This window comes from Mastacembelus armatus, chromosome 13 (assembly GCF_900324485.2).
Source record: "Mastacembelus armatus chromosome 13, fMasArm1.2, whole genome shotgun sequence".
Taxonomy (NCBI): domain Eukaryota; kingdom Metazoa; phylum Chordata; class Actinopteri; order Synbranchiformes; family Mastacembelidae; genus Mastacembelus; species Mastacembelus armatus.
The window spans coordinates 12714993-12738845 of NC_046645.1; the positions used below are offsets into that span (position 1 = coordinate 12714993).

Consider the following 23853-nt stretch of genomic DNA (forward strand, 5'->3'; position numbering starts at 1 on the left):
TTTAAAATGAGATTATGCCTGACATTGTTAACAGCATATAAACTGAAAGTTCACTTTCTTGCTTTAATGTTATTCCCAGAGACCAAACGCCAACTTTCATACCCAAACTCTACAGTAGAATACAATTACAATACTGGCAAATGCTAATAACACTACCAGAAATAATCTTTTTAAATTAAGCATTTAAAACTATCAGTAATAGGGCATTTTCCCAGGAGTATGATTATCTTTGGAAGCATGCTATCCTTTTTTTTTTTTTTTTTTACATAACATTAAGAAAAGGGGGATAGTGGCATGTTCAGCTCCTAAAATTTTCAATTTCTTTTCATCAAAGAGGATTCCCTCTTTGTAACTTGCATTTAGATAATGACTAAGTTTTACTTTACATGCCACCCTTGATACAACATTCTTGACACAACATTCTCATGTGTCCTTTCATTGATACATGAGAAAGGCAGAAATGTTGGAAATAATAGATTACATACACTGCTGTGGAAACAAAAGTGTGACACAAAAAGGATCTTGTTTCTATAGGGCGATCTGAATTCACTGAAAGGTCATTTTGCAACATCCATTCAATATCAAATTCTTATTACTGCTTTCCACAATCAGGGTGGGGTGGTGTGGGTATAACGGTGCAAAATACAGTTCATTAAGTGCCTGAATTATGTTTTAAATTGTATTTTATTGCAACTATAAAAAGGTTTTTCAGAACTTGATTTCAACCTTAGCCTTTGCAAACATAACCTATAGTAACCTGAAAATCCACAAAATGTTATACATATTATACTTTAGTTTTATAATATACTGTTTGAACATTTTACTGGGCATGGGTTTTATAATGCTTGTTAGATCTGTCTGATCCTACCTTTTCTTTCCTTTTATTTCTGTTGTACCTTTACAGGGTCAAATTACCCAGAAAGTGTTGTATTGTTTAGTTTAAAGTTTAAAGATTTTCTTTCAACAACACCTATTGACTGTAATTAGACCATGCTGTATGCTGAGTCACACTGTCAAATGCATGTAACACCTGAGCTCTATCATAACTTGTTGTGACAGTAACATAGAAGGAGCTTTTTATTTTTTTTTAGAGGTCACATCAGGATACAGCTTGTGCATGCACTGTGTAAATGGTAAGACAATCCCAGGGACTGTTCTATAACCTGATGATCTGTGAACACACTATTGTGGTTTTTTTTTAGTAATACACACTAATCTTAGTCTCTTGGTGCTTCTAAAATGACTCATGAATTTTAAACTGGCACTTATAGGTGTGGTTAAATGTGTTTTTCCTTTATTTCAGAATCTGCTGTATTTTCATTGTCTTTAGATCTCTAAGTCAAGTAAAATTACCTCTAAAATAAAGGAGACAAGTCATGCATATATATATTATATATATATATATATATATAATATATAGGTTGTTGAGTGCTGTAAAACGACAGTGCGTCACATTTAAAAACATTACTTTATATGTAAAATATGAATCTACAAATTAATTACAGCTGATAAATACACTGTAATTTTTATACATACTGTGGTAGAAGTATTAAGCAGAAAATACAAATAAGGAGCAGCAACATGGTGTGGTGGTTTGCACTGTTGCCTCCGTGTACTCCAGCGTCCTCCCACAGTGAATGTTGGACATAACATTCATCAAGTGGTGCCATATCCACTTAGGAGATGATCATCTCTCAGTGTTGTGTTCACAACTTGTTAGTGCTGCCCACAAGTGGCCAAAAAAACCCCAAAAAAACAATTACTGCAGGTGTAAGGCAGAGCCAGCTTTATATGTAACCCTTTGTGATCATTCTGCTCCTTTTTGTAGTCATTTTGTGTGTCTTTGCAGTATTTTTGTGACTCGGGGTGGTTGTTGTGCATGTTTGCGGTCATTCTGCATTTATTTGTAGTCCTTTTTGCAACATTTTGTCATCACTTTGTAGTATGTTTTGTCCCTTTATTGTTGTTTCGTGTCTTTTTCAAGTCATTTCCCAAAGCACATGTTAAGTCACTTTAATCATTCACAGTCCCAGGGTCACCCCTAAACCCTTGGCCTGATATTGATACCTTTTATTAAAGGAGCTTATGTCGTCTACTATCTTGTAATGGAGAGAAATACAGTATGTCATGGTTGGTGAGGTTAATGCATTAACAGTATGCTACTCCTGAACCAAACCTTAGTTATGCCATGGGCCTAAACTGCCAGGAGGTTTCCCATCATGCACCAGCCTGACCCCAACTAACCTGCATAGTGCTTGTTTCTTGCTGCTGCTTATTGTGATGTGCTGCTTTATAAATAAACCGGAATAGAAATGAATATTGTTTTAAACACCTCCAGGTAAGTTGCCAAACACAACTGCTGCATGCACAGACAGAGATAAGCCAAGCATTTATTTGTCTGTGACTGCTGAAAGTTCTAGCACTGTAAATGAGGCATTCTTCTTATCGGCTAGAATCTGCCAGTCATTGCTAGAAGCCACAGTCTTATCAGACCTAGTCCAATCCATATTCCTGGTAGCAACTGCTGTGGAAAGCGGCAAACTGCATTTTCAATTGGCGCACCGAGAAGCCGCTCACGGGCCCAGCTAGCGGATTGGCCCGCATCGCTCCTCCTGTGTTCTAGAAGCTTCTGAGGCAGAGGGGTTACCCGGGAGGCGCGGCCGCTCCCACTCGGACTGACAGCGAGAACCGGGGACCTTCCACCGCGGGACTCACTCAGGGAGAGACAGCCTGCACTACCTACAACATCCACTGCGACGTTAAGCCGAGAGAAGCGCTCACTGTGACGGAGGTGAGGAGCGTTGCAGCTCGGTGAATGATGAGCTGCAGTAACTTTTTTAGTGGACAGAGGCGTTAGCAAATATGCACGTTGACGTTAACTGTTAGTTAGCTGACTTTTATGGACGTTAACCGTAACTTTACGTCACCACTGTTAAGGGATGTTGTTTATAACGTAACGTTGTAAAACTTACGCTTTATTTGTTTATTTGCTATTACTTAAACAATAGTTGGTGTTATAAGTTAACGTGAAGCCAACTTTTTTGTGATTTAGTCACGGTTATTATGCAACTGTTAGACGTTTGTTTGATATGAAAGTTAAATAACGTTAGTGAACATGGATGACAACAGGTAGTTAGCTAGCTACGTTATGCAGTAGAGCTGGTTAAGCTACTCTGATTAATCAGAATGCGGATCATACTCAGCTAAACGTTTGAAAAGTTCCCAACCTAACGCGAACATGGCATGTAGAAGAGGTTATGTAACAACTGGCACATTGTTTGTGCAAGTTTGATGTGAAAGGAATTGTCTAAAAATGGTCCTAGCATCCTGCAGTCAGAAGTCACACGCCCTCCTGTACTGCAGCTGCTCATACTAAAGCTAAGTAGCTAACTAGCTAACTAGAAGTTACTGATGGACTCCTCTGCCCCCAAACATCGCAGTCTTTTCTACAGGTTAACGTCACTAATGAAGATTGAGGTCTGCTGGAAACTGGGAATGATTATTTCTCTATATTGGAAAGTGCTGAGAGTAACAGTTATATATTGAAACCTCTATGAATGTTTTGACATGTATGAATTTAGGTGCTTATTATATTATGAAATGTGGAGTCTGCAGATGGAAATCAGCTAGGAGCTAAATCTGGTTCAACACATCGCTTTCATAAGCTTCGTGTTTTCTACGTGGTTCCTGAGAAATGACACTAGTCAAATTTAATTTAAAAAATCAAGAGAAATTTCCCCAGATTTTTAATTTGATTGACACCTTTGGCAATACATGTTTTTTTCTTTCCTTCTTTTATTTTTATTATCAATTGATCAGACAATAATTTTGCTATTTATGGTGTCAAAAAGGTTCATTTAGCTCAGCACAACATCCCAGAGCCCAAATTAAGACCTTCAGAGGTTTGCTTAGGTTAGTTACAATGTCCTTGCATGTGGCCTAACATTTGGCTAAAATTAGTGTTTGTTAATGGTCTGCTACTGTAGCAACAGTAAATACAAAGTCTGTTCCAAGACGTTACTGGTTTCTGAGTCATACTGAAAACTTGCTGGGTGAAACTGGGAACCTAAGCTCTAGATCTGATAAGGTTTTACTCAGCATATTATCCATATAACTAGTAGATCCAGCTTTATTTCTAGCTCTGAATTGTTGCTCATTTGTTTCAACAGTTAAAACATTTTTTTCAACATCATACTAAAAACATTTAGTATTATGGCACATTGTTACATTCCAGTTGCCTGTTTTCTGTCAGACCAACAGAGATACAGTTTATCGTCACTTAAGACAAAGAACAGCAGAGAATCTGCACTCTGGAAAAGCTTGAATCATGCAAAATTTGCCATTTTGTGAAAAATGATTCAAAAACAATAATTTTTAAAATTTAAATTATTTACATTTAAATAGTGGAATAGTAGCATTTTGCGGATCAGCTCATTGATTAAACAATTTAAATGTATGATGAAGTAATATTGAAGTACACCAGTGTCATTTAAGTTTGGTTAGTAAACTGGATTCCTAGGAAAGGCCCTTGTTGTCTGTTGTTGCCATAATAAAGTCAGCCGTTGGCAAGCTGTTGAAAGTGGGGAGGCTTGAAAACAGGTGCTGTGGACCTTCACAGAGGTTTCCACTTCTGTTTGAACAACACAGACTCTGATAATAGCCTCATTACCACATACTGCAACTGTGCATCATGGTGGCTACTCAGAGCACTTAGAGAGAGCTTAAGATACTCACCTGTCATCTGTCTAGAATTTCAATTTAATGCCAATAAATGATTAACAACCATTCATTTTCATGTTCTTAGGAACAATGTCCAAGGGACCAGCAGTTGGCATTGACCTGGGCACCACCTACTCCTGTGTAGGTGTGTTTCAGCATGGCAAAGTTGAGATCATTGCCAATGACCAGGGAAACAGGACCACGCCCAGTTACGTTGCCTTCACTGACACTGAGAGGCTTATTGGGGATGCAGCCAAGAATCAAGTGGCCTTGAACCCCAACAACACAGTATTTGGTATGGAACTTTTTTTTTTAAACAAATTATTGAATCATTAGCAAACTTTGACATTTTTGCTGAGTTGTATAATATTTTTCTTCTCTTCAGATGCAAAGCGTCTCATTGGACGTCGGTTTGATGACAGCGTAGTCCAGTCAGATATGAAACACTGGCCCTTTACAGTCATTAATGATGCTTCACGCCCCAAAGTAAAGGTGGATTACAAGGGAGAGACAAAGACCTTTTACCCAGAGGAGATCTCTTCCATGGTGCTGCTGAAAATGAAGGAGATTGCCGAGGCATACCTTGGCAAGGTACTCTAGTGTGCTTTAAGTTGTACCAAATACATTTTACAAGCTTTATTACCTTAACTTATAACTTTATTATTAGAAGTGGAGATTCGCATGCATAATGCTTCACCTGTTTTGGCTTCTTTGTCCCCTGAAAAATCAATAGATCTTATAGGACATTGCATTACGTCTGTTTAGTACAGTTCTCTTGTTTACATTAGATATTTGGCAACTCTAACTTAATTTAGTATGATGGAGAAATGTATAATTACTATTAAAAATGTTATTAATGTCCCATTAAGTGGTGTAACCTACAGCTGTTTCCTTCTTGCAGACTGTAACGAACGCCGTAGTAACCGTGCCGGCCTACTTTAATGACTCTCAGCGCCAGGCCACCAAAGACGCAGGGACCATTTCTGGGCTTAATGTCCTTCGTATCATCAATGAGCCAACTGCTGCTGCTATTGCTTATGGCCTGGACAAAAAGGTAAAATCAGTCAGCGTGCAAGGTACAGTTTTCAAGGCTATGGTGAAATTGCCTGATTAAATGTAAAATGTCCGAAAAGGCTGAAAAAAAATTCCTTCCCTGGATGACATTTTTTAGATGAAGTCTTGTTTTCCCAAACATCTGTCAAAAGCCCAAAGATGGTGAACTTACACTCCACGGAAACCAGAAAGCACAATGTAAACTGAAGTATAGGACACTCCTATTAGGAAGGTTACTGAAAATGTCAGAGGCTTTGTCATGCATAGGAAATGACAAAAAAAATGATTTCAAATTTCAGGTTGGAGCTGAAAGAAACGTCCTCATTTTTGACCTGGGTGGTGGCACATTTGACGTCTCGATCCTGACCATTGAAGATGGCATCTTTGAGGTGAAGGCTACAGCAGGCGATACACACCTGGGCGGAGAAGACTTTGATAACCGCATGGTTAACCACTTCATCTCTGAGTTCAAGCGCAAGTACAAGAAAGACATCAGTGACAACAAGAGGGCGGTGCGTCGTTTGCGCACAGCTTGTGAGAGGGCCAAGCGCACCTTGTCATCCAGCACCCAGGCCAGCATTGAAATTGATTCTCTGTACGAGGGCATTGACTTCTACACCTCGATCACCAGGGCCCGGTTTGAGGAACTAAATGCTGACCTGTTCCGAGGAACCCTGGAGCCTGTGGAAAAGGCTCTCCGTGACGCCAAGATGGACAAGGCTCAGATCCACGACATTGTCTTGGTGGGAGGCTCTACTCGTATTCCCAAGATCCAGAAGCTGCTACAGGACTTTTTCAATGGGAAGGAACTCAATAAGAGCATTAATCCTGATGAGGCAGTGGCTTACGGTGCAGGTATGTTCACTTTTTGGTCATAAATATAACTGTCTTGTAACTAATAAAAAGCTACACGTTAAAAGCTTAAAAACCTCTCATTTGCTGTGCAGCTGTGCAGGCGGCCATTCTGGCAGGCGACAAATCTGAGAATGTGCAGGACCTGCTGCTGCTCGATGTGACCCCCTTGTCTTTGGGCATTGAAACTGCTGGAGGAGTGATGACAGTTCTCATCAAGAGGAACACTACTATCCCCACAAAGCAGACCCAGACATTTACTACCTATTCTGACAACCAGCCTGGTGTGCTCATTCAGGTATGACCATCATCTATAGCAAAAAAAAAAAAAAAAAAACTATTATATTTGAGAAATTTCAAATATACCTTCATTGATTGGTTGACCTGAGATGTTATGTACAGGTGTTTGAGGGTGAAAGAGCCATGACCAAAGACAACAACCTTCTGGGGAAATTTGAACTGACTGGAATCCCCCCTGCACCCCGAGGGGTTCCTCAGATTGAGGTAACCTTTGATATTGATGCTAACGGCATCATGAATGTCTCTGCTGTCGACAAGAGCACCGGAAAGGAGAACAAGATTACAATTACTAACGACAAAGGTAATGTGTTATTAACTCTTTGTGTCTTAACTGTGAAATTTGGTGGCCAGTCGATACTTTTGTTTCCATATGAAATAAATTATTTGGTTGGTTCTGCTACTATTCAGGTCGCTTGAGTAAGGAGGACATTGAGCGTATGGTCCAGGAAGCTGAGAAATATAAGGCTGAGGATGATGTGCAGAGAGATAAGGTGTCTGCCAAGAATGGCCTGGAGTCTTACGCCTTCAACATGAAGTCCACTGTGGAGGATGAGAAGCTGAAGGGCAAGATCAGTGAGGAGGACAAAAAGAAGATATTGGACAAGTGTAATGAGATCATCAACTGGCTGGACAGAAATCAGGTCGGGGTTAGAATAGTTTTGTAGTAGTAAACCGTGCCATGTTAGCATGTGAGTTAAAGTAATTGCCATTTTATTCTTCTCAGTCTGCAGAAAAAGATGAGTTTGAGCATCAGCAGAAGGAGCTGGAGAAGCTGTGTAACCCAATCATGACAAGGCTGTACCAGGGAGCAGATGGAGCCCCAGGCGGGATGCCGGGGGGAATGCCAGGGGGCTTTGCTGGCGGTGCTCCTGGAGGAGGATCATCTTCTGGCCCCACCATTGAGGAGGTTGACTAAACTAGAGGTGGACCAGCCTTGCATGAGATCACTTTCATAATATTACAGTATTCATAATCTCTTTACTCAACTATTAATCGCCTCTTCTGTGGTCGATTTGATCATTTTTGTATGGCAGACTTATGGCAGCACTTGCACTGTTGCTTTTCTTGGTGGCAGTTTTTCAGGCATCTGCACTATGTTTTGTCGAGTTGAACCAGTTATTTGCGTTGTGTTATTTTCTTTGAAAGTCTACGAGGCCAAAGATATTGCTGCTGTTCTTTACTTTGTAAATGAAGCAAAATAAAAATGTTTTGCAATGTGCACTCATGCCTTATGGTTGTATAATTTAAATGAAAATTGGTAAAAATCTTGATACTCATCTCAGTTACCTTCAGTTATTACCATGCCTTTTAGCCTGAAATGATACCTGTAGGCACCATGGTGGATGAGTGGTTAGCACTGTTGCCTCACAGCAAGAAGGTCCTGGGTTCACAACCCAGCCTTTCTGTGTGGAGTTTGCATGTTCTCCCTGTGCTTGCGTGGGTTTACTCCAGGTACTCTGGTTTCCTCCCACAGTCCAAAAACATGCATGTATGTCAGGTTGATTGGTGACTCTAACTTGCCCATAGGAGTGAGTGTGAGTGTGTGCGGTTGTTTGTCTCTATATGGCCCTGTGATGGACTGGTGACCTGTCCAGGGTGTACCCCTGCCTTTCATCCAAAGAGAGCTGGGATAGGCTCCAGCAGATCCCTGTGACCCTGGTTAAAGGAATAAGTGGGTATAGATAATGGATGGATATACCTGTAGACCACGGACAGCATAGGCTTTAGACACTACTCAGAGCCTGACATCTAGATGGTTGAGGTTAAAAACTAATGTAGTTTATATTTTTACTGTCTTGAAAGGAAGCTAGAATCTTGTAGGGAAAAAAAGTACATTGGATTTTAAATGTTCAGTGTGTAATATTTACACTGACATCTCAGCAGAAGGTTGCATTCTGCAATCTCACCACTAGATGCTACTAAATCTTTCACATTTTTTGCACATTGTACCTTTAGGTAATCAGAGCATAGAGGTTTACAAAACATTTCAATTCATGTTTTTCCCCATTTGTGTCCTCTTCACCTTCTGAAACTAAATCTACACCCTTGTTGACAACATTTAATAAGCATATAGAGATGAACATTCACATGCCTTTTTTTCTAGCTATATTTGGATATCAAATGCTTTATGTAGACTTTTATCTTGAGCTCAGGCTCATATAGTTTGTATAGTACACATTTATACTGTTGTTGGTAGTACAGCATAAAATTCAATAATTGCATGTATATGTGCAACATTAAACTGTTAATGCATAACTTTGTTATAGGGGATACTGTACAACTCCAAACAGAAATAACTGTAATTTTAAAGTCAATAACTTGTGATCTTAAAGTGACAAATTAGTGTTATGTTTGTATTGTATACTTGTATATGTTTTATTATAGAGAGAGAGAATGTAGACAACAGATTCAATCTTTTATTTCATTTATTTCAGTATATTTTAACAGGAAGTGGTAGGAAAGTTCATTGGGGTGTAGATTCCTCTTGGCCATGAAGTATCATGGACCACTGCTGCTATGTGCCTGCGTTTGTGTTGACGTCTGGCCTGTCAGCGTGAGTTAGAGTTTCTTGGGCATTCGTGCATCCGATAGGCACACATGTAGAAGATACCTAGAAGAAAGTAACAATACAGTGTATTAGCATGAACAACAATATGAGCACATGAGAGGAAAATCCTTGCTTGTGTTGGCAGTTGTTGATGTGGTAAGATGCATACCTGAGAAGAATGTGAGCACCACTGCCACCCAGCCCATTATATACGACCAGGAGAATCGCCAGCTGCCATAGCGTTTACCATAGTAGTTCACTGTCACGCCTGTGTAGACAGCCATCGCCAGCAACACAAAGAAGCCTGCACAAGATGAAAACATTAGTTCTAACTGAAAAAAAGGTCTTTACTACATTAGAGATGCTTGAATGGGACTGAGGGAGAGGTGCTTACAGGAGATGAAGAAGAGGATACCGGCTGCAAATGTCTTATCAAACCCATCAAAAGAAGAGTAATGGATGAAGGCCATGACACCGATCACGATGCCAATGAAACAGGCGAGCAGAGAAAGAATCATGAAGGCCCGGGTGGCATCCCAGTACGCTGTGAGTGACACGAGACAAGGATAGTCTGAGACCTGGGAGACTGGATATCCAGTACTAAATAAGGAATCTGAATCTTTGAAGTCTTCATTGGCTTTGTTTTTTTTTTTTAAACTCCCAACTCATGTAACTGCTAGTTATGCAGGTATTTTCCTTTGTTATTCAGGCATTTCTCCATCTAGGCAACAACTCCAGCTTGCCATCTAGTGTTTGCTGTTGGATTTATACTCCTTATGTTGCATTAAATGGTTATAAGCTTTTCTAAGGCTGGTGAATAAAATAGCTGTAGACTTAAGAAGGTATTTGCTATTGCTTTATGATGTTCAGTGTTTTAGATGCAAAAATCACTCTAATGCAGCATTTCTACAAAAAAGAAACATTTGGATAACATTTACGTGACTCAACTACACTTTGCATCAAGTGAAGTGACTCTAGTGCTGATCAGGTCATGGGCTTATTGTCACCAGATGTTTAAATACAAATGAGTACAACGCCCAGTGAGTCTTACCAATGCTGTCTGTGTGTGTCATGCATTTCCCGGGCACACAGTACCGCCACAGGCCCTGGTGCATATAGTTACTGGAGTGACGGTACTGCATCCAGTAGTCAGTTGCCGTGGAGACAATGAGGAGTATGTTTCCGACTCCAGCACAGAACAACCCACCTCCCATGAAGCTGTACATCCTGCTGAAAAACTCTGAATGGCACAGAGAGAAAAGAGAGCAGGTCAGGGCCCACCACATCTGGCCCCTTCTATGCCAATTACAGGGGGAACTTTCTATTACCAAGCATGGGGCAGCAATGGAAATGAATAAAACATCCAAATATATACAGCAGGAGGCCACAAATGTTATGCTGGAGCTAGACAGATGTAATTATAGTAACAATACTATTTAGACAACATCCATTAGAGGAAATTTACAAGATAGACAAGCAACAAGTTCATTCTGACAAATGATTAATCTCCAGCGCTGTCAGACTGAACTACCAAACCTATGTTCAATTCTGACCACCAGATTTTGAAAGATACCCGACATTGAATAGTGAACAGTGGTGGGAATATATTTAAAATGTTGCACATGATTTCAGGGATATCTTTCCAACTAGATTACGTGCACCCACAAAATATGGCATCTTGTTTGAATATTTTATAAAACCTTAGATTTTCCAAGGGAAAAAAAAAAATCAAGGTTTCACTAATGAACCAAGTGAAGAACTGAATTAAAACAATCACATTCTATCTTTATAAAACGTCATATTTCATAGGTATACATATGACATTGCATTAGATTACATTTTAATATTGATTACATACCTTTATCTCAGAGATTCCAATAATGCGGGTTTGTGAAAGCACAGAGGAGCCCAATATTTCCCAGGGTGGCAGGAAAGTTTTGTTTGTGCATAGGAAACCAAGCGAATGAACGGGTTGATGGAACAATGGGGCCCGCTGAGCCACAACCAATCACAGAGGATGAGTTTTGTGTTTCAGGGAATCTGCTGAAAATACAAAACTGTTAAAGCGCTGTGCACAACTCCGTAATACTGATGACACAGGGCTTTTAATTCAAAACACATCACACAGTAAACTCATTGCCTGAAATAGGCTTACCCATAGTATTGGTGAAAAAAAGTTCATTTAACAGAGATTATTTAAGGTTAGTTTGGATTATTTTATAAAACTGTAATCTGCCATGATGAATTGTGAAATGTGTCAGCTGACATGTTTTATGTAAATCCTAAGCCTGTTATGCAGATAATAAAGTAACAGTATTTTCAGTTAATAGGCAATTTCTGCTTGTATACACTGTAGTGTGCAATATGCTCATCTACTGTACATAAAATGAATCCAACCGCATGAATAACGAAGACAGTATAGAAATGGCTCACAATACAATGTGTATTAATGTCCTTCCATCCCTCATAACTGTGGAAAGACAAACTGAGGTTTCATCCATCAATCTTAACATTTACTCTCATTTTTTCAAGTCCCCATCACACCACCAGAGGAATTCATTTAAATAAGAAAAATTGCTCAGACATTGATCAAGGTAATGGTGACTTTGAGCATGGCCAAACAGCATAAATTCACAGGGCAAGGTGTGTACAGTTAACATCGCAGAACAGAGCATGATGAGCTGGTAGGTGGGTGGCTAATAGAGCTGTGAGTTTGCAGGGTGAAGCAGCTGCAATAAAAGTGATTTGTTGGAGCTGAAGTTGAGAGAGAGTTTTCTGGGCCATAAATGAATGTCTCCTTCTCTGGCTCAATGATATTGCTTTTAAAAGAGTCAGGAAGGAATGGCAGAAAGTGTTTTTAATTGCGGTCAGAGTCGTTACAGCCATTTATTCAAGCTTAACCTTAAACCTGACATCACCTCACAAAAACCTGCCATTTTTCAGTCGCATCAATCAAAATCAAAATATAGTCTGGGAGTGGATTCATTTGTGTGTGTGTGTATAGCATTTACAGCCTGGTATGACTCGCTGGTGAGAGAGGATATTATGCACATAAACAATTAAGATGATGATATCAAACTCCTTAACTGCAAGGTTTTAGGCCACTGAAGGAATATGCTGATGTTCAGTAGTCCTTATTTCATGCAAGACATTTTGACATGTCATCATATCATAATTGTAATCATCAGTGTAAATAATGAAATTAATGATTAATTTCAGGGTCCTGATGTGGTTCATGCTGGGTCAGCGGCTTACCGCAGGGAGCAGCTACGAGGTTCAGCCACAGGCCTGTTTATTATAGTTAACATTGTTCATTAGGGAGGCAGAGTTGGGGGTTCACAGTGAAAACAGAAGCATATATGTCTTAGATATGCAGTGTCTATTTTTTACGGTTTATTTGGGAATAAAATTTAGGTTAAATGTAAAAGAGACAGATGGTATTGTGCTTATAGCAGTTTACAATAACATTCATTTTGCATAAAATGACACATAGAAATGTATGCTCTGTGTTACATTATAATTTGAGGATGTCATTGATGCAGTAAGTTATCCACAAACAATACAGAGTGGCCTCTTTATTTCCAGCTTCCTAACAAGCTCATATTTTTCCTTAATAATTTATTTATTTTAAGGGAAAGGTCAACGTTCCATTACGAAATAAAGAACTGAATTAAAACAATCACATTTTATCATTATAAAATACACAATATTTAACAGATATGTGCATGACATTGTGTTACGTTGCAATAATGCTGATTTGTCCTTAATAATTTCCCTTATCTTATTTTATCTTTTCTTATTTATTGGAATTTGTATGATCCCTGTGGTTGTAATGTTTCATTATTTATATTATTAGATGATTTACATTATTAGAAGATTATATAAAAGCATGTCAAAATGTGAATGTAAATAATAACAGTATGTAACCATGAAAGTGAAAATGTGTACTGTTACTGGGCCAGATATGTGTTTTTCCTAGTACAAGTCAATATATCTGCTGTAAAAAAAAAAAAAAAGCTCTAGCTCACAAACTAGCTAGGGCTGTAACATCATCACAGCATGAGGCTGAAAATATGACTCTGTCCTTTTATTTTACATCTTTAACTTTTTGCATATTTAATATATACATTTAATTTGTCACACAACGTACATGGCACCACTGAGCATTAGCTAGGCATTAGCTTGCCTGTTGTCTGTTGTGACCACTAGGTGCTGCCATTTATTTAGTCTTGCAACAAAGGCTGAATCACTAGTGGATTTTCATTTATAAGAATAGGTTTGCTGCCTCATGTGGTACAGAAGACAAACATTTCTATTGGCCACACGATTTTATTTAATTAAATTTGGGACTGGTCATTATTTTTAATTCTATGTGTGTTTTTATATTTCCTAATGTTTCTTTTATATCTTGTCCCAATGTCTTTTTATTGCTTTTTGTGCTCAATAAAGCACAGAATTGTGTTGCTAATTTGGCTTGTTCATTTTAGACTTTGGATTTTCTGCAGTGATAATGGCAGCAGCAGCTTTCTGGGCTGTAGGTTTAGTTTCTTCTTTCTGCTTAAGTGTTGGTCAGGTTTGCATTGTACCACAACCAACTAGAGCAACAGTTTCAAACTAGTTTCTAACTAGTTTGCCTGATCTCAGTCGCAGCATGTGACTTGGGCATGTTTATTTTAACTATTTAGATTTTAAAATATCATAATTTAGATGAATGATTTCATAATAATTTCTCAAAAGGTTCATGCATAGAACCAAGTAGTCTGGTACCGAATGAAAATGTGAGGAAATGTTTTGAGGCTGATTTACTTAGCTGACATCAGATTATGACTCTTCTAGAAATTGCTCTCATCAAACCTGGTCAGTATCTATTACTCATTCATTAAGTATTAGAAATTTGAATATGGTTGTTTGCATGTTTAGTTCACCTGTTATCCTGAAAACCTGAATTAAAGCGTCAATATTGCATTCAGAAATAACTGACCACTCTCTGGTATCATGTGGATTTACATTCAACGCTCAAAGTTTTACTCATAAGTTTGACCTTCACTGTTTGGGTTTGACCCAAGAAGGCTGTTTTCACATGCACCAGTCATGGTCCACAATTCAACTTACAGTATGACGCCTTAAGTGATCAAACATCGCAAATGGACGTTTCTGTGGAATAGGAGAATCTTGTATGAAGGAGTTTTATTGTAAAAGTGTTTGCATATTTCCTCTTTCTGATGTTTTTTCATGATCAAGAAAAAGCAAATGTAACTTCAAGTATTTTAATGACAATTTATTATTTGCTATATTACTACTATTTAACAATGTACTTTTATGTATTTTTTATTTGTCAGCATGGATTATTTGAAGTAATATAAGTTAACTTTCTACAGAAAAAATAAAGGTCCAGTGGAGTACATTTGTTGGCACACAAAGTGGCCTCAGACTGTGGATGGTTGAGCTGAGCCGTCTGTGTATGTGTGTGTGTGTGTGTGTGTGAGGAGGTTGTGTAAACCAGAGACCCTAATCCATGCTACAGGCCTAAAAGCATAAAATTGTAGAATCCTTCTAAATTGCATAACCCCTTCAAAATCCACTGGATGACCATTATCCTCCTAGCCTGGTGAGGCCCAGTGGAGACAGTATTTGCTAAAGGCATCAGAGTCCAATTCAGGATTCCTCCCATCCAACTGCTTCCCTACCAATTCTGCCTAAAAACCGTACAACCTCAGCTAATAAGAGCCAAGCAGCACATATAGCAGATAAAGCTGCAGACATGAAGAAAGGCTTTCAGATCCACTGTCAGGTTTTAGGAGTCATACAATAAGAAGGTTGGGTCCTCTCATGAAACCATATTCACAAATATGCAATCTCACAAGAACACAGTCTGAAGAAGACATCAAATCACACCCACTACTTTATATCAGAGAACTCATTTTACTGGCGCACAAGATAAACTCTGAGTTCCTCCTGTGAGGCTGAGCTGTGAGGTGATAATGTTAACCACTGCACCACTGTGCTGCCCATCTTTATTATACTAATTTTCACTACATAAGGTCAATTTTTAAAATATATTATATTACGACATATTTTTCATACTATTTAAAGACATCCTTTTCATCACATACTTTAATACGATAACAATTTTCATTTTTATATTGTATTCTAGGGCAAAGGCTTCACCAGGTACTATAGCAAGGCATAATTTTCATGAAATACTACATTTAGAAATAAATTTAATGTCATGTGTTGAGTCATGATTTTCATGTCTTACTATACTAAGGCTTGGTCTTCACTTCCCAGGCATAAAGTCTATGTCATAAGAGTCAAAGGCATAACTTTGGTCACATATTATAGTGAGACATAATATTCAGGTACTGTAGTAAAGCATCATTTTCAAAACCCTTAAATATCACCTTAGTCGAGCTCAGTCCTCAGTCCTCATATATATATATATATATATATATATATATATATATATACATATATATATACACACACACACACAGAAACATATATACGAAATAAATATTAAACACAACTTATATATATATATATGTATATATATGTATATATATACACATACACCTGACTTCTTAATGGTAAATGAAACGATTTGCTGGGCTAATACATTTTACTTTATATATTTGGTCTCTAAGTAGTTTCATAAATATTCAAAGTTGCGTTTAATATTCATTTTGTTTGTAAAATATGAAATTAATTGAAATTGACATTGTTGGTGACATTTTAGTTTCAGTTTTTAAAGAAAGTTTCTTGAATGTTATGTACAGTACAGTACATCTCAAGCAAAAATATCATGTATAATTTATGTATAAAGATTTTTTAAAAAGGACTTTCTGGTAGTTAATCAGTGTATCATTGTTTCAGTGTGTCAAAATTAACTAAAATTCAACCTTGTGCAACCATTTAAATAATGTGCAAATAAGTGTCAGTGTCAGTTCCACAAAATCACCAGTGTTAAATCAATATTAAAATGTGTTTATATGTGGGCAGTAAAAAAACTTATGAGTGTTAAATTATGTTGATATACTTGAATTTTTGTTTATTAAACACTTCGTCTTCTTCAAAACCAAACAAATTGGACTTGATGGCAGGAAATTTCATACTAATACTTCATGGAGTTTTTATTTTAGCCTGGAATGATCTTTTGCTGTTCTGAAATTTTCATCACATATGAACAGGAAAGTTTTGTAACAAACCTTTTATTGGTCAGTTTAAAAATCTTGACAACACACTGGTGATCTACAGGGATACAACGTTCACAGTCACACAGAGATGAGAGCTAAAACTGTTACACACTGAAACACTACACACGTGCACTGGCACACGCACACACACCAACATGATGGGTTATTAACAATTTTTCTGCCTCATGTCTTTTCCAGTCTTTCATCAAACACACACGGTTTCATGGTCGGGATTAAACAGAAGATACATTCAATATTCTGCTGTACAATAATGGAATAGTTACATTTAATTCCTTTTGCCTAAAAATACAGTATTTTCTTCCAGATTCATTTTTAGTAATATATCTGATCACATATTAAAAAAAAAAAAAAAGCAAAGATGTCTATATACACAGAAGAGGGTTAAAGGGCCACACAGAAAATAAGATTAAAACATTCAAATCAAATAAAAAATAATACAAATTGTTTGAGTAAAGGCGGATGCCAAGCCTTGACGCTTTCCCTTTTGTCTTCAGTTTTTCGTGAGATACTGTGGCGACAGATAGATGGTTTGCGAAAACAGGAACTCAGAGAGGAAAAAGGAGGATGTCATGTCATGTAATCAGCTTCTTGTCTACATGGAGCTCTGGAAAGAAAACAAAACACAAGAATAATAGGGCAGCACAAACAACTGTACTGGCACTATCATTGTGTGCCAGTCTCAAGATCAATGTTTTAGTTTTTTTTTTTTTAATTATTTTTTTTAATACTGCATACTCATAACAAGCAACATGTGGGTTAAAGTCTCCTTTTACAGATATGTAAATTTCATTTACTATCCAAATAATCTCCTGTATCATATTTCCAAGAAAGAATTATTTACATTGGTACCAATTACAGTGTGTATTTATGAATGCTAAGCTAGTATAAACCTGTGACTAGATAGCAGGTAAGCTAAACATGTGATGCGATATAAATAAAAGCAAAATGAATGACCACAGTGAAACAGTGATGATCAGGACAGAAATAAAGTGTGGGACTTAAAGATCCAGTGAAATTTCCACTTCACTGGGGATGAGACAAATTGCAGAAGATAAAAACATCACAAACTGTGTAGACTTTGCAATGGTTTTACCACATCAGCTGGTATATGCATAATGGCAATGGATGAAAATGCTCATTAATTTGCATTTTTCTTTTTATGAAAATTCTGACCCAAATTTGGATGAAAACTTGGATGACTCATTGTTCTGCTCTGCAGTTTCTTGCTCCTTATTGCCTGACATACTGTATAAAAGCTGTCAAAGCTGATATACACTGGAGAGAGTAAATGCTGCCAGTCCCAAATATAGATCGGGCTCAAATCCACCAGTCAAAAAGGTCCATTTACTTGTGGAGCTAAGATAATAAATACATTTTGTTAATGTTAAAATAAATATTTTATTACATTAAATTGTGCTTTTTTGTACTAATTTAATATATAGAGTTTGGGGTTTTGTTTAAAAAAAATATACCAGGTAAAGTCACAAATTTCATTTAGAATTCTCCTTGAAATCAGACTCATTACATTTTTCAGCTTTCATGTATTCAGTAGAGTACAGTATAACTTTCATTGATTTCATCTTTAGCATTTAAAATATACATGTTTTTTTAAACACCACCCTTATTCATGTGTGGTGTATCGTCTAATAATAGCCCCAAATGATCTCTACTGTACATGAGGAGATTCAGGTTGGTCCCTCTGTTAGACACCTACTTTTTCAGCCATGAGAAACCTCTGCCATTTCCTCTCTCGATAACATTTATTAAGCAGCTAAAACTGCTCTTTACTGTTGAGATGACTGTGACCTACACAATCCAGACACAATGTCTGCTCAGCAGTTCTTTTAAATATAGACATACCTCATCCTTCCTCCGGCTAGCAGTGGAGGGCCGTGGAAAGGCTCCACCCAGAGACCCGTAGCCTGACATCTGGACCTTGGGCAGGAAGCTGGACTGTCCATATGGGATTGCATTCTCATCTGCAGATGGCAAAGATGACAAGATAACAAATCACTCAAAGTTACAAATGTATTGATGTAGGTTAAATCCTAAGTGGAGCAGACTGAAAACTGTTCCCCCTGCTACTAAAAACAAAGCTCATTCTATGGGATAATACATGTGTGTACACTAGTGACAGGGGATTTACATGAAACATCACAATAATTTTAATACACATCTATCTGCAGACCAGATGTTAGGGCAAGATGACATTTGCTGCTGGGACAGAAAACGGTCTATTTGCAAAGATGATCTAGTTTAGTTTGTTGACCGATATTGAATGGTGCTACAGAGGTGAGCATCACATATTACACTTACCCTGTGATAACCACTTTGCAGGTCCTCTGCTTTGAGGTGAGACATGTTCTCCTCTCTTCTGAAGAGTAGGCGAGTCGCTTCCTTCTTTTCTTTTACTGTCTGCTCGGCTGCGGCTCAGAACATCGGCCAAGAGCTGCAGGGAGCTGTCCGTAGGGTGAGGGGCTGGTGGAGGAGGGAGTTCTGCAAATGATTGATCATTGATGATTAATAAACTACAGATAAGATAAAACTAGTTGAAAGGAATAGTTTGAATGATGTTTTACCATTTTACTGTGCGAACATTTGGTAGAATAATTATTATTGCTCTAGCGCACAGTGTGTCACACCTGCTTGGCTGTGTAGCTCTTGTCTGAGCTGTCCGTCCTTGGGCGCTTTCTTCTTACTCCTGGATCTGTGTGCCTGGGCTGCGGGGCTCATCTCAGCAGCTGCAGCAAGAGATTGTCCTGACAAGAAAGCACACTGATGTCATCCTCAGGAAACATGGAGGAAACCAAAGAACACTGAGCCACACTTTGAATAAATGCAATATGATTTTTATGTATAAATACTTTCTGCAGACTACATTATACATGACACTACCAAAGGAGTGAGGCATAAAGCTAAATTCAAACTGACCATTGTTGAGGCTTTCTCCCTTGAAATCGTCTGCCCACTGGCTGCTGTGGTGCACCGCACTGGCATCCTGGGTCTTGGTGCTGGTAAACAAATCTGGGTTGGACTGGGAGACCTGTGAGCCCGAGTGGTGACAGGCCAAGAGGTCAAAGTGCTGCAACCGTGGACTGTTGTTGGGCTTGTGTGTGTCTCGCTGGGGGGAGGATACCAAAGTTGCTGTGTAGGACAACTCATCTGGTTTGGAGGGCAGACTGGAGAGTTCCTCCTTGGAGGTGTCCATCAGGTAGGTCCTGGCAGGCAGCGGAGGACACCAGTCATCCTCTTCCTGCTCAGAGCTAAAAGACAAACAGTGAGTAACAGCAGGATGAGTATGTGTTTCGAAGGGACACTAACCTTTATATGAAAATAAGTAACATATAATACACACAAGCAAAACTAGTCTACATAATTATAATCATCAAATTGTCAAATTGTATGTTGTTACCATAATTCTCTGGCCAACAACCTGTGGAGGCTCCAAGTTAAAGGATGTCTGAACAAAGTTTAACGGCAGACTATTTGGTGGACAAATGAACCAACACTGCCAGCCACAGAACTATTACTAACATGGCTAAAATAATTACACATAAGTATATATACGTATTAAGAAATTATTCTGAAAAAATGTCTATTTTTATATTTGCATGAATCTACTATGGAAATAAAATGGAGTTAGAGAGGACTAGAACCACCTTCATAATTTCTGTTGTCACTTTAGTGCCGTCAGGGCTAATTTAATGACAGACGTGTCATTGAAAATGGAAAGCACTAATCCAGGCTGTCAGATGGTGGCTAATGTCATTACAAAAGACATGGCACAGTCAGAACAGCCCTCCTACCCTACCTCATAATGTATGCAATCTAATCTGTCAGAACTGGTTAGGGGAGACGCTGGCCTCCATAATCCCAAAGCACAATCGCTGTTAACTCAAAAACTCCCCAGACTCCAAATGTCGCTCAAGTTTTCTTTGACATCCTTGGCAGAGTTACAGAGCAGGATTGATATCCATCTGCCTTACTTCTCTCTGTCATGTCTGTGACATGGCTGAGTGAATATCAGACAGTACAAGAAAGATGCAGAAAAAAAGGCACTTGGTGTATTAAGTATGACTTAATATCAATAATAGCGGTAAGTCTCACTTGTTTTGCTCGTCTTCTTTTTCTACCTTTGCATGACCTCTGTCTTTGTTGGCAGGAAGAGGCAGTGACAAAACATCCACCCAGGTGAGGGGAGCTGACTTGGATGAGGTTCCAGTAGATCTCTGCTTTACTAGTTTGTCTATAAATACAAAACACACTGTATGTCATACATATATAGTGTCATTAATGTGCTTTTATTATCACCACCCTGACCCTAAGCCTGACACCACTGGCTCTTACAAACTATAGATACACTCAACTAAATACAACCGTTAAAAACTTTCGTTGTCCTTGTCTTGCCAATGAAGGACGTGTCATTTTACTGCCCAGTTTCATTTTAACCACCTTAAGGTTCCCTGCAATTACTGCATTTGACACTGTTTGATCATTTTATCTCTGTGTCCCTTTACATTCATAGTTGGGGACATTGCCATCCAAATATTTCATAAAGACATTTTTTTTCAACATCAAAGCAACTCAAAGTGCTGTGCAAGAAATAAAAAGGCAGTAAGATGAGATAAAAAAAAAAAACAAACAAAAAACACAAGGTCATGCATAAATTCAGAAAAGACTAAAATTAAATAAGAAAAGTTCCCCAGAAGGAAGAAAAACTTGTTTGGTAAAAATGTTAACGCAGCATATTTTCTATTGTATAAGAAATAAAATCAGATTCATCACAACTTTATCAGATCATGTAAGCAGTAATCGTATTTCTTCCCTGTTTTATTAATAACTAAAGGATTACAGAGGCAGCAAGCCCTCACCGCAACTCTTCTTAGTATACTGGAGCTTGGCATATTCAGACCCAGACTGACAAGACTGGATGGTCCAGTGGTCCAGTTCCTGCTCCAAACCCACCAGTCCACTGTTCAATAGTACTGGGTTGCTGCTGTATGGGTCTGGACCCTGGTTATAGGACGTGTTGGAGTAGGTGTCGTAATACGCCAACAGGTCGTCCTCAGCGGTCGTGTTGATGGTGCTGTAGATGGGACTGTCGTTGGATGCTGTGCTGTGTTTCTCTGACTGGGTTGGGTAGTTGATGATACCAACTGCTAAACAGCAAAACACTGTCTTTGGTATATTAAAAAAAACAAACAAACTGGTATTTCAACAAGCTTTCAAAGTCAGATAGCTCTTACTGTTATAATATCTGTCTGAGTCCAGTTTCCCAGAGCAGCAGTTGACAGAGTCTTTGCAGTTATGAGTGAGGTTTGGAGCGGGCCAGGAGTCCGCCAGCCAGGGGTAGTTACGCATATTTGATCCCAACAAACCTGGCCTGGAAAGAGATGAGATTAATTTAATACTTTTATATAAAATCCACAGTGGCAAACATTTGAATCAAATTATAATCTTCAGTTTACCCTCCATTAATGATTCCAGATCCTTCACTGTGAGCAAAGCCAACTGGAAGAAGAAACAGAGCTCAGTTAAAGCAGCAGAGCAGAGATAAAGATAAAGCTTTTTCTTAAGACTGTTGTCAAAGGATTCACTGGAAGACAAATACATTTTGGAGTCAGTTACGCTCCAATCCAATGAAACAGTAGAGGCCGCACAGTTAAAGAGTATAAATTTTAATCCACATCTTATGAAGATATAGCAGTGACCTACATACACTAAGAGGCATAAAAGCAGATCCATACATAGTGTGGCTGCAACAAATAAAAATGTGGATGTCGTCTGATGAAGTGATAAAGTTGTTTCTTGCTTCTCATGCTCTATCTTATGGACTTGCACTGTGTTCACAAAAGAAACTTTAAAACCTGCCTCCAATATTCTGTATTATAAATACAGATCTGGCATTTGTAACAAACCAACCTGCTGGAAAATCAGTACATTCAGCGTGTTATGATTATTTTAATTGTGGAGAGACTCCATGCCTTGATACGCACACAAACACACATGCATTAGTAGACGTGACACACCCTATTGAAGATGGAGGCGATGGTGATGTATCACTATAATATGATATAGCAGCAGCGGCTCATGTTGCAACTAGGGTTATAGATCTATGATTACAAGATCTTTTCTTGTAATTATGAAAGATTCTCTGTCTCTTTTTTTGTGAATGCAGTGTGCGTCTATGGAATCTAGAGCTTATAGCATCTAAATTAACAAGGTGATCACAGAGTTAATATTAAAAGGCGAAATAAAACAATCTTTAGTCATTAGAATGGCAGTAATAAAATCTAAATGAGTGGGTTTTTTCTTAAGGCCTTGGGATTTCCACTAAGAATGTATGAACATGAACTCTCGGAGTAAGAACACAACTGATGTGTTTATGTGCTTATGCGCCAAAGGGCATATTCTAAAATAAACTGTATGTGACAGTTACTATTTACATGTCAGTCCTCAGACTTTTCCTGTATTCCCACCCTGAAAACTGTCCAGTGAAGATAAATACATTTTAATTAACTGGATGTGGGATATGAGTGCGTCTGCCGCTTTCCAAAACACAAACTAAAATTGAAAACATAAATCACCACTGGAGATCTCACAGTGGTCTATTAAGAATTTTGTCACTGTCATTTGCTCTAAAATAACTAAGACTTTTTTTTCCTCAAACTTCTCTCTTTATGAAGAATATATATCAGCGTCTTTCCCCACTCACCTGCCGGTGTGTATGCAAACGATGTGGTATAATGTCCAAGCTGCTTCCTCCTGCGGTGGCGACAGTACAGCCACCCACTAAACCCCATCAGCACCAGCCACGCAGCCACACCCAGTCCTGCAATGAAAGCCGGCTGGCGGATGACACTCGTGATCTGCTCTGATATGCTGAGTTTACTGCCTTTCTTCACAGATGTTGAAGTCTTGTCCACTGGCAGGGCTGAAAGAAAAATAGTCACATTTAGTTCAGAGCTTTCAGCAAAAAAAAAAAACAAACAAAAAACAAACAACCTTGCGGAGTGCTTTTATGGCATCCCATAAAATTAAATTATGTGACTACAATCTAGTGACGGTATAACATAACAGTTGGACATTTTGGGAATACACTTTGTTGTTAAGAGCTAGAAAACTGATACCAGCTATAGCTGTACAATAAATATTTCGAAAGAGTCT

The 23853-nt window shown here is 38.4% G+C and overlaps 3 protein-coding genes across 5 annotated transcripts in view; 1 reads left to right on the forward strand and 2 right to left on the reverse strand.

The window, feature by feature from the left end:
* The first annotated feature begins 2646 nt into the window (after positions 1-2646).
* On the forward strand, positions 2647-8145 carry hspa8b (heat shock protein family A (Hsp70) member 8b). The gene is made up of 9 exons (XM_026331186.1): positions 2647-2791; positions 4805-5014; positions 5105-5310; positions 5621-5773; positions 6072-6627; positions 6720-6922; positions 7027-7225; positions 7333-7565; positions 7649-8145. Exons 2-9 carry the CDS (start codon positions 4810-4812, stop codon positions 7838-7840), a joined length of 1947 nt encoding a protein of 648 aa, XP_026186971.1. The 5' UTR covers positions 2647-2791; positions 4805-4809; the 3' UTR covers positions 7841-8145.
* Positions 8146-9130: 985 nt separating this feature from the next.
* Positions 9131-11653, reverse strand: lim2.3 (lens intrinsic membrane protein 2.3). Its single transcript, XM_026295930.1, has 4 exons — positions 10524-11653; positions 9867-10016; positions 9642-9776; positions 9131-9535 (listed from the first exon to the last, which is right to left on the reverse strand). The coding sequence occupies exons 1-4, from the start codon at positions 10756-10758 to the stop codon at positions 9474-9476; spliced, it is 582 nt and encodes a 193-aa protein (XP_026151715.1). The 5' UTR covers positions 10759-11653; the 3' UTR covers positions 9131-9473.
* Positions 11654-17037: 5384 nt separating this feature from the next.
* Positions 17038-23853, reverse strand: part of LOC113144758 (roundabout homolog 2) — a 46208-nt gene continuing 39392 nt past the window's right edge. The window contains exons 17-26 of one of the 3 annotated variants that reach the window (XM_026330992.1): positions 23402-23620; positions 22155-22197; positions 21933-22069; positions 21558-21842; positions 20794-20950; positions 19618-19949; positions 19329-19445; positions 19003-19182; positions 18547-18665; positions 17038-17290 (exon numbers count right to left, since the gene is read on the reverse strand). In XM_026330992.1, the coding sequence (XP_026186777.1) occupies positions 17279-17290; positions 18547-18665; positions 19003-19182; positions 19329-19445; positions 19618-19949; positions 20794-20950; positions 21558-21842; positions 21933-22069; positions 22155-22197; positions 23402-23620 (1601 nt within the window). In that variant the 3' untranslated portion in view covers positions 17038-17278. Of the gene's footprint in view, positions 17291-18546; positions 18666-19002; positions 19183-19328; positions 19446-19617; positions 19950-20793; positions 20951-21557; positions 21846-21932; positions 22070-22154; positions 22198-23401; positions 23621-23853 lie in introns of all 3 variants that reach the window. The other 2 variants (XM_026331000.1, XM_026330984.1) reach the window with 2 other exon arrangements.

Bases quoted from the DNA above. Each gene is read 5' to 3' on its own strand.
- hspa8b (XM_026331186.1), top strand. From the start codon at position 4,810: ATGTCCAAGGGACCAGCAGTTGGCATTGACCTGGGCACCACCTACTCC. The intron at 7,226-7,332 runs GTAATGTGTTAT...GCTACTATTCAG, and splicing joins TACAATTACTAACGACAAAG to GTCGCTTGAGTAAGGAGGAC. The intron at 7,566-7,648 runs GTCGGGGTTAGA...TATTCTTCTCAG, and splicing joins ACTGGCTGGACAGAAATCAG to TCTGCAGAAAAAGATGAGTT.
- lim2.3 (XM_026295930.1), bottom strand. From the start codon at position 10,758: ATGTGGTGGGCCCTGACCTGCTCTCTTTTCTCTCTGTGCCATTCAGAG. The intron at 10,017-10,523 runs GTAAGACTCACT...TGTCACTCACAG, and splicing joins GACACACACAGACAGCATTG to CGTACTGGGATGCCACCCGG. The intron at 9,536-9,641 runs GTATGCATCTTA...ACTTTCTTCTAG, and splicing joins GGTGCTCACATTCTTCTCAG to GTATCTTCTACATGTGTGCC.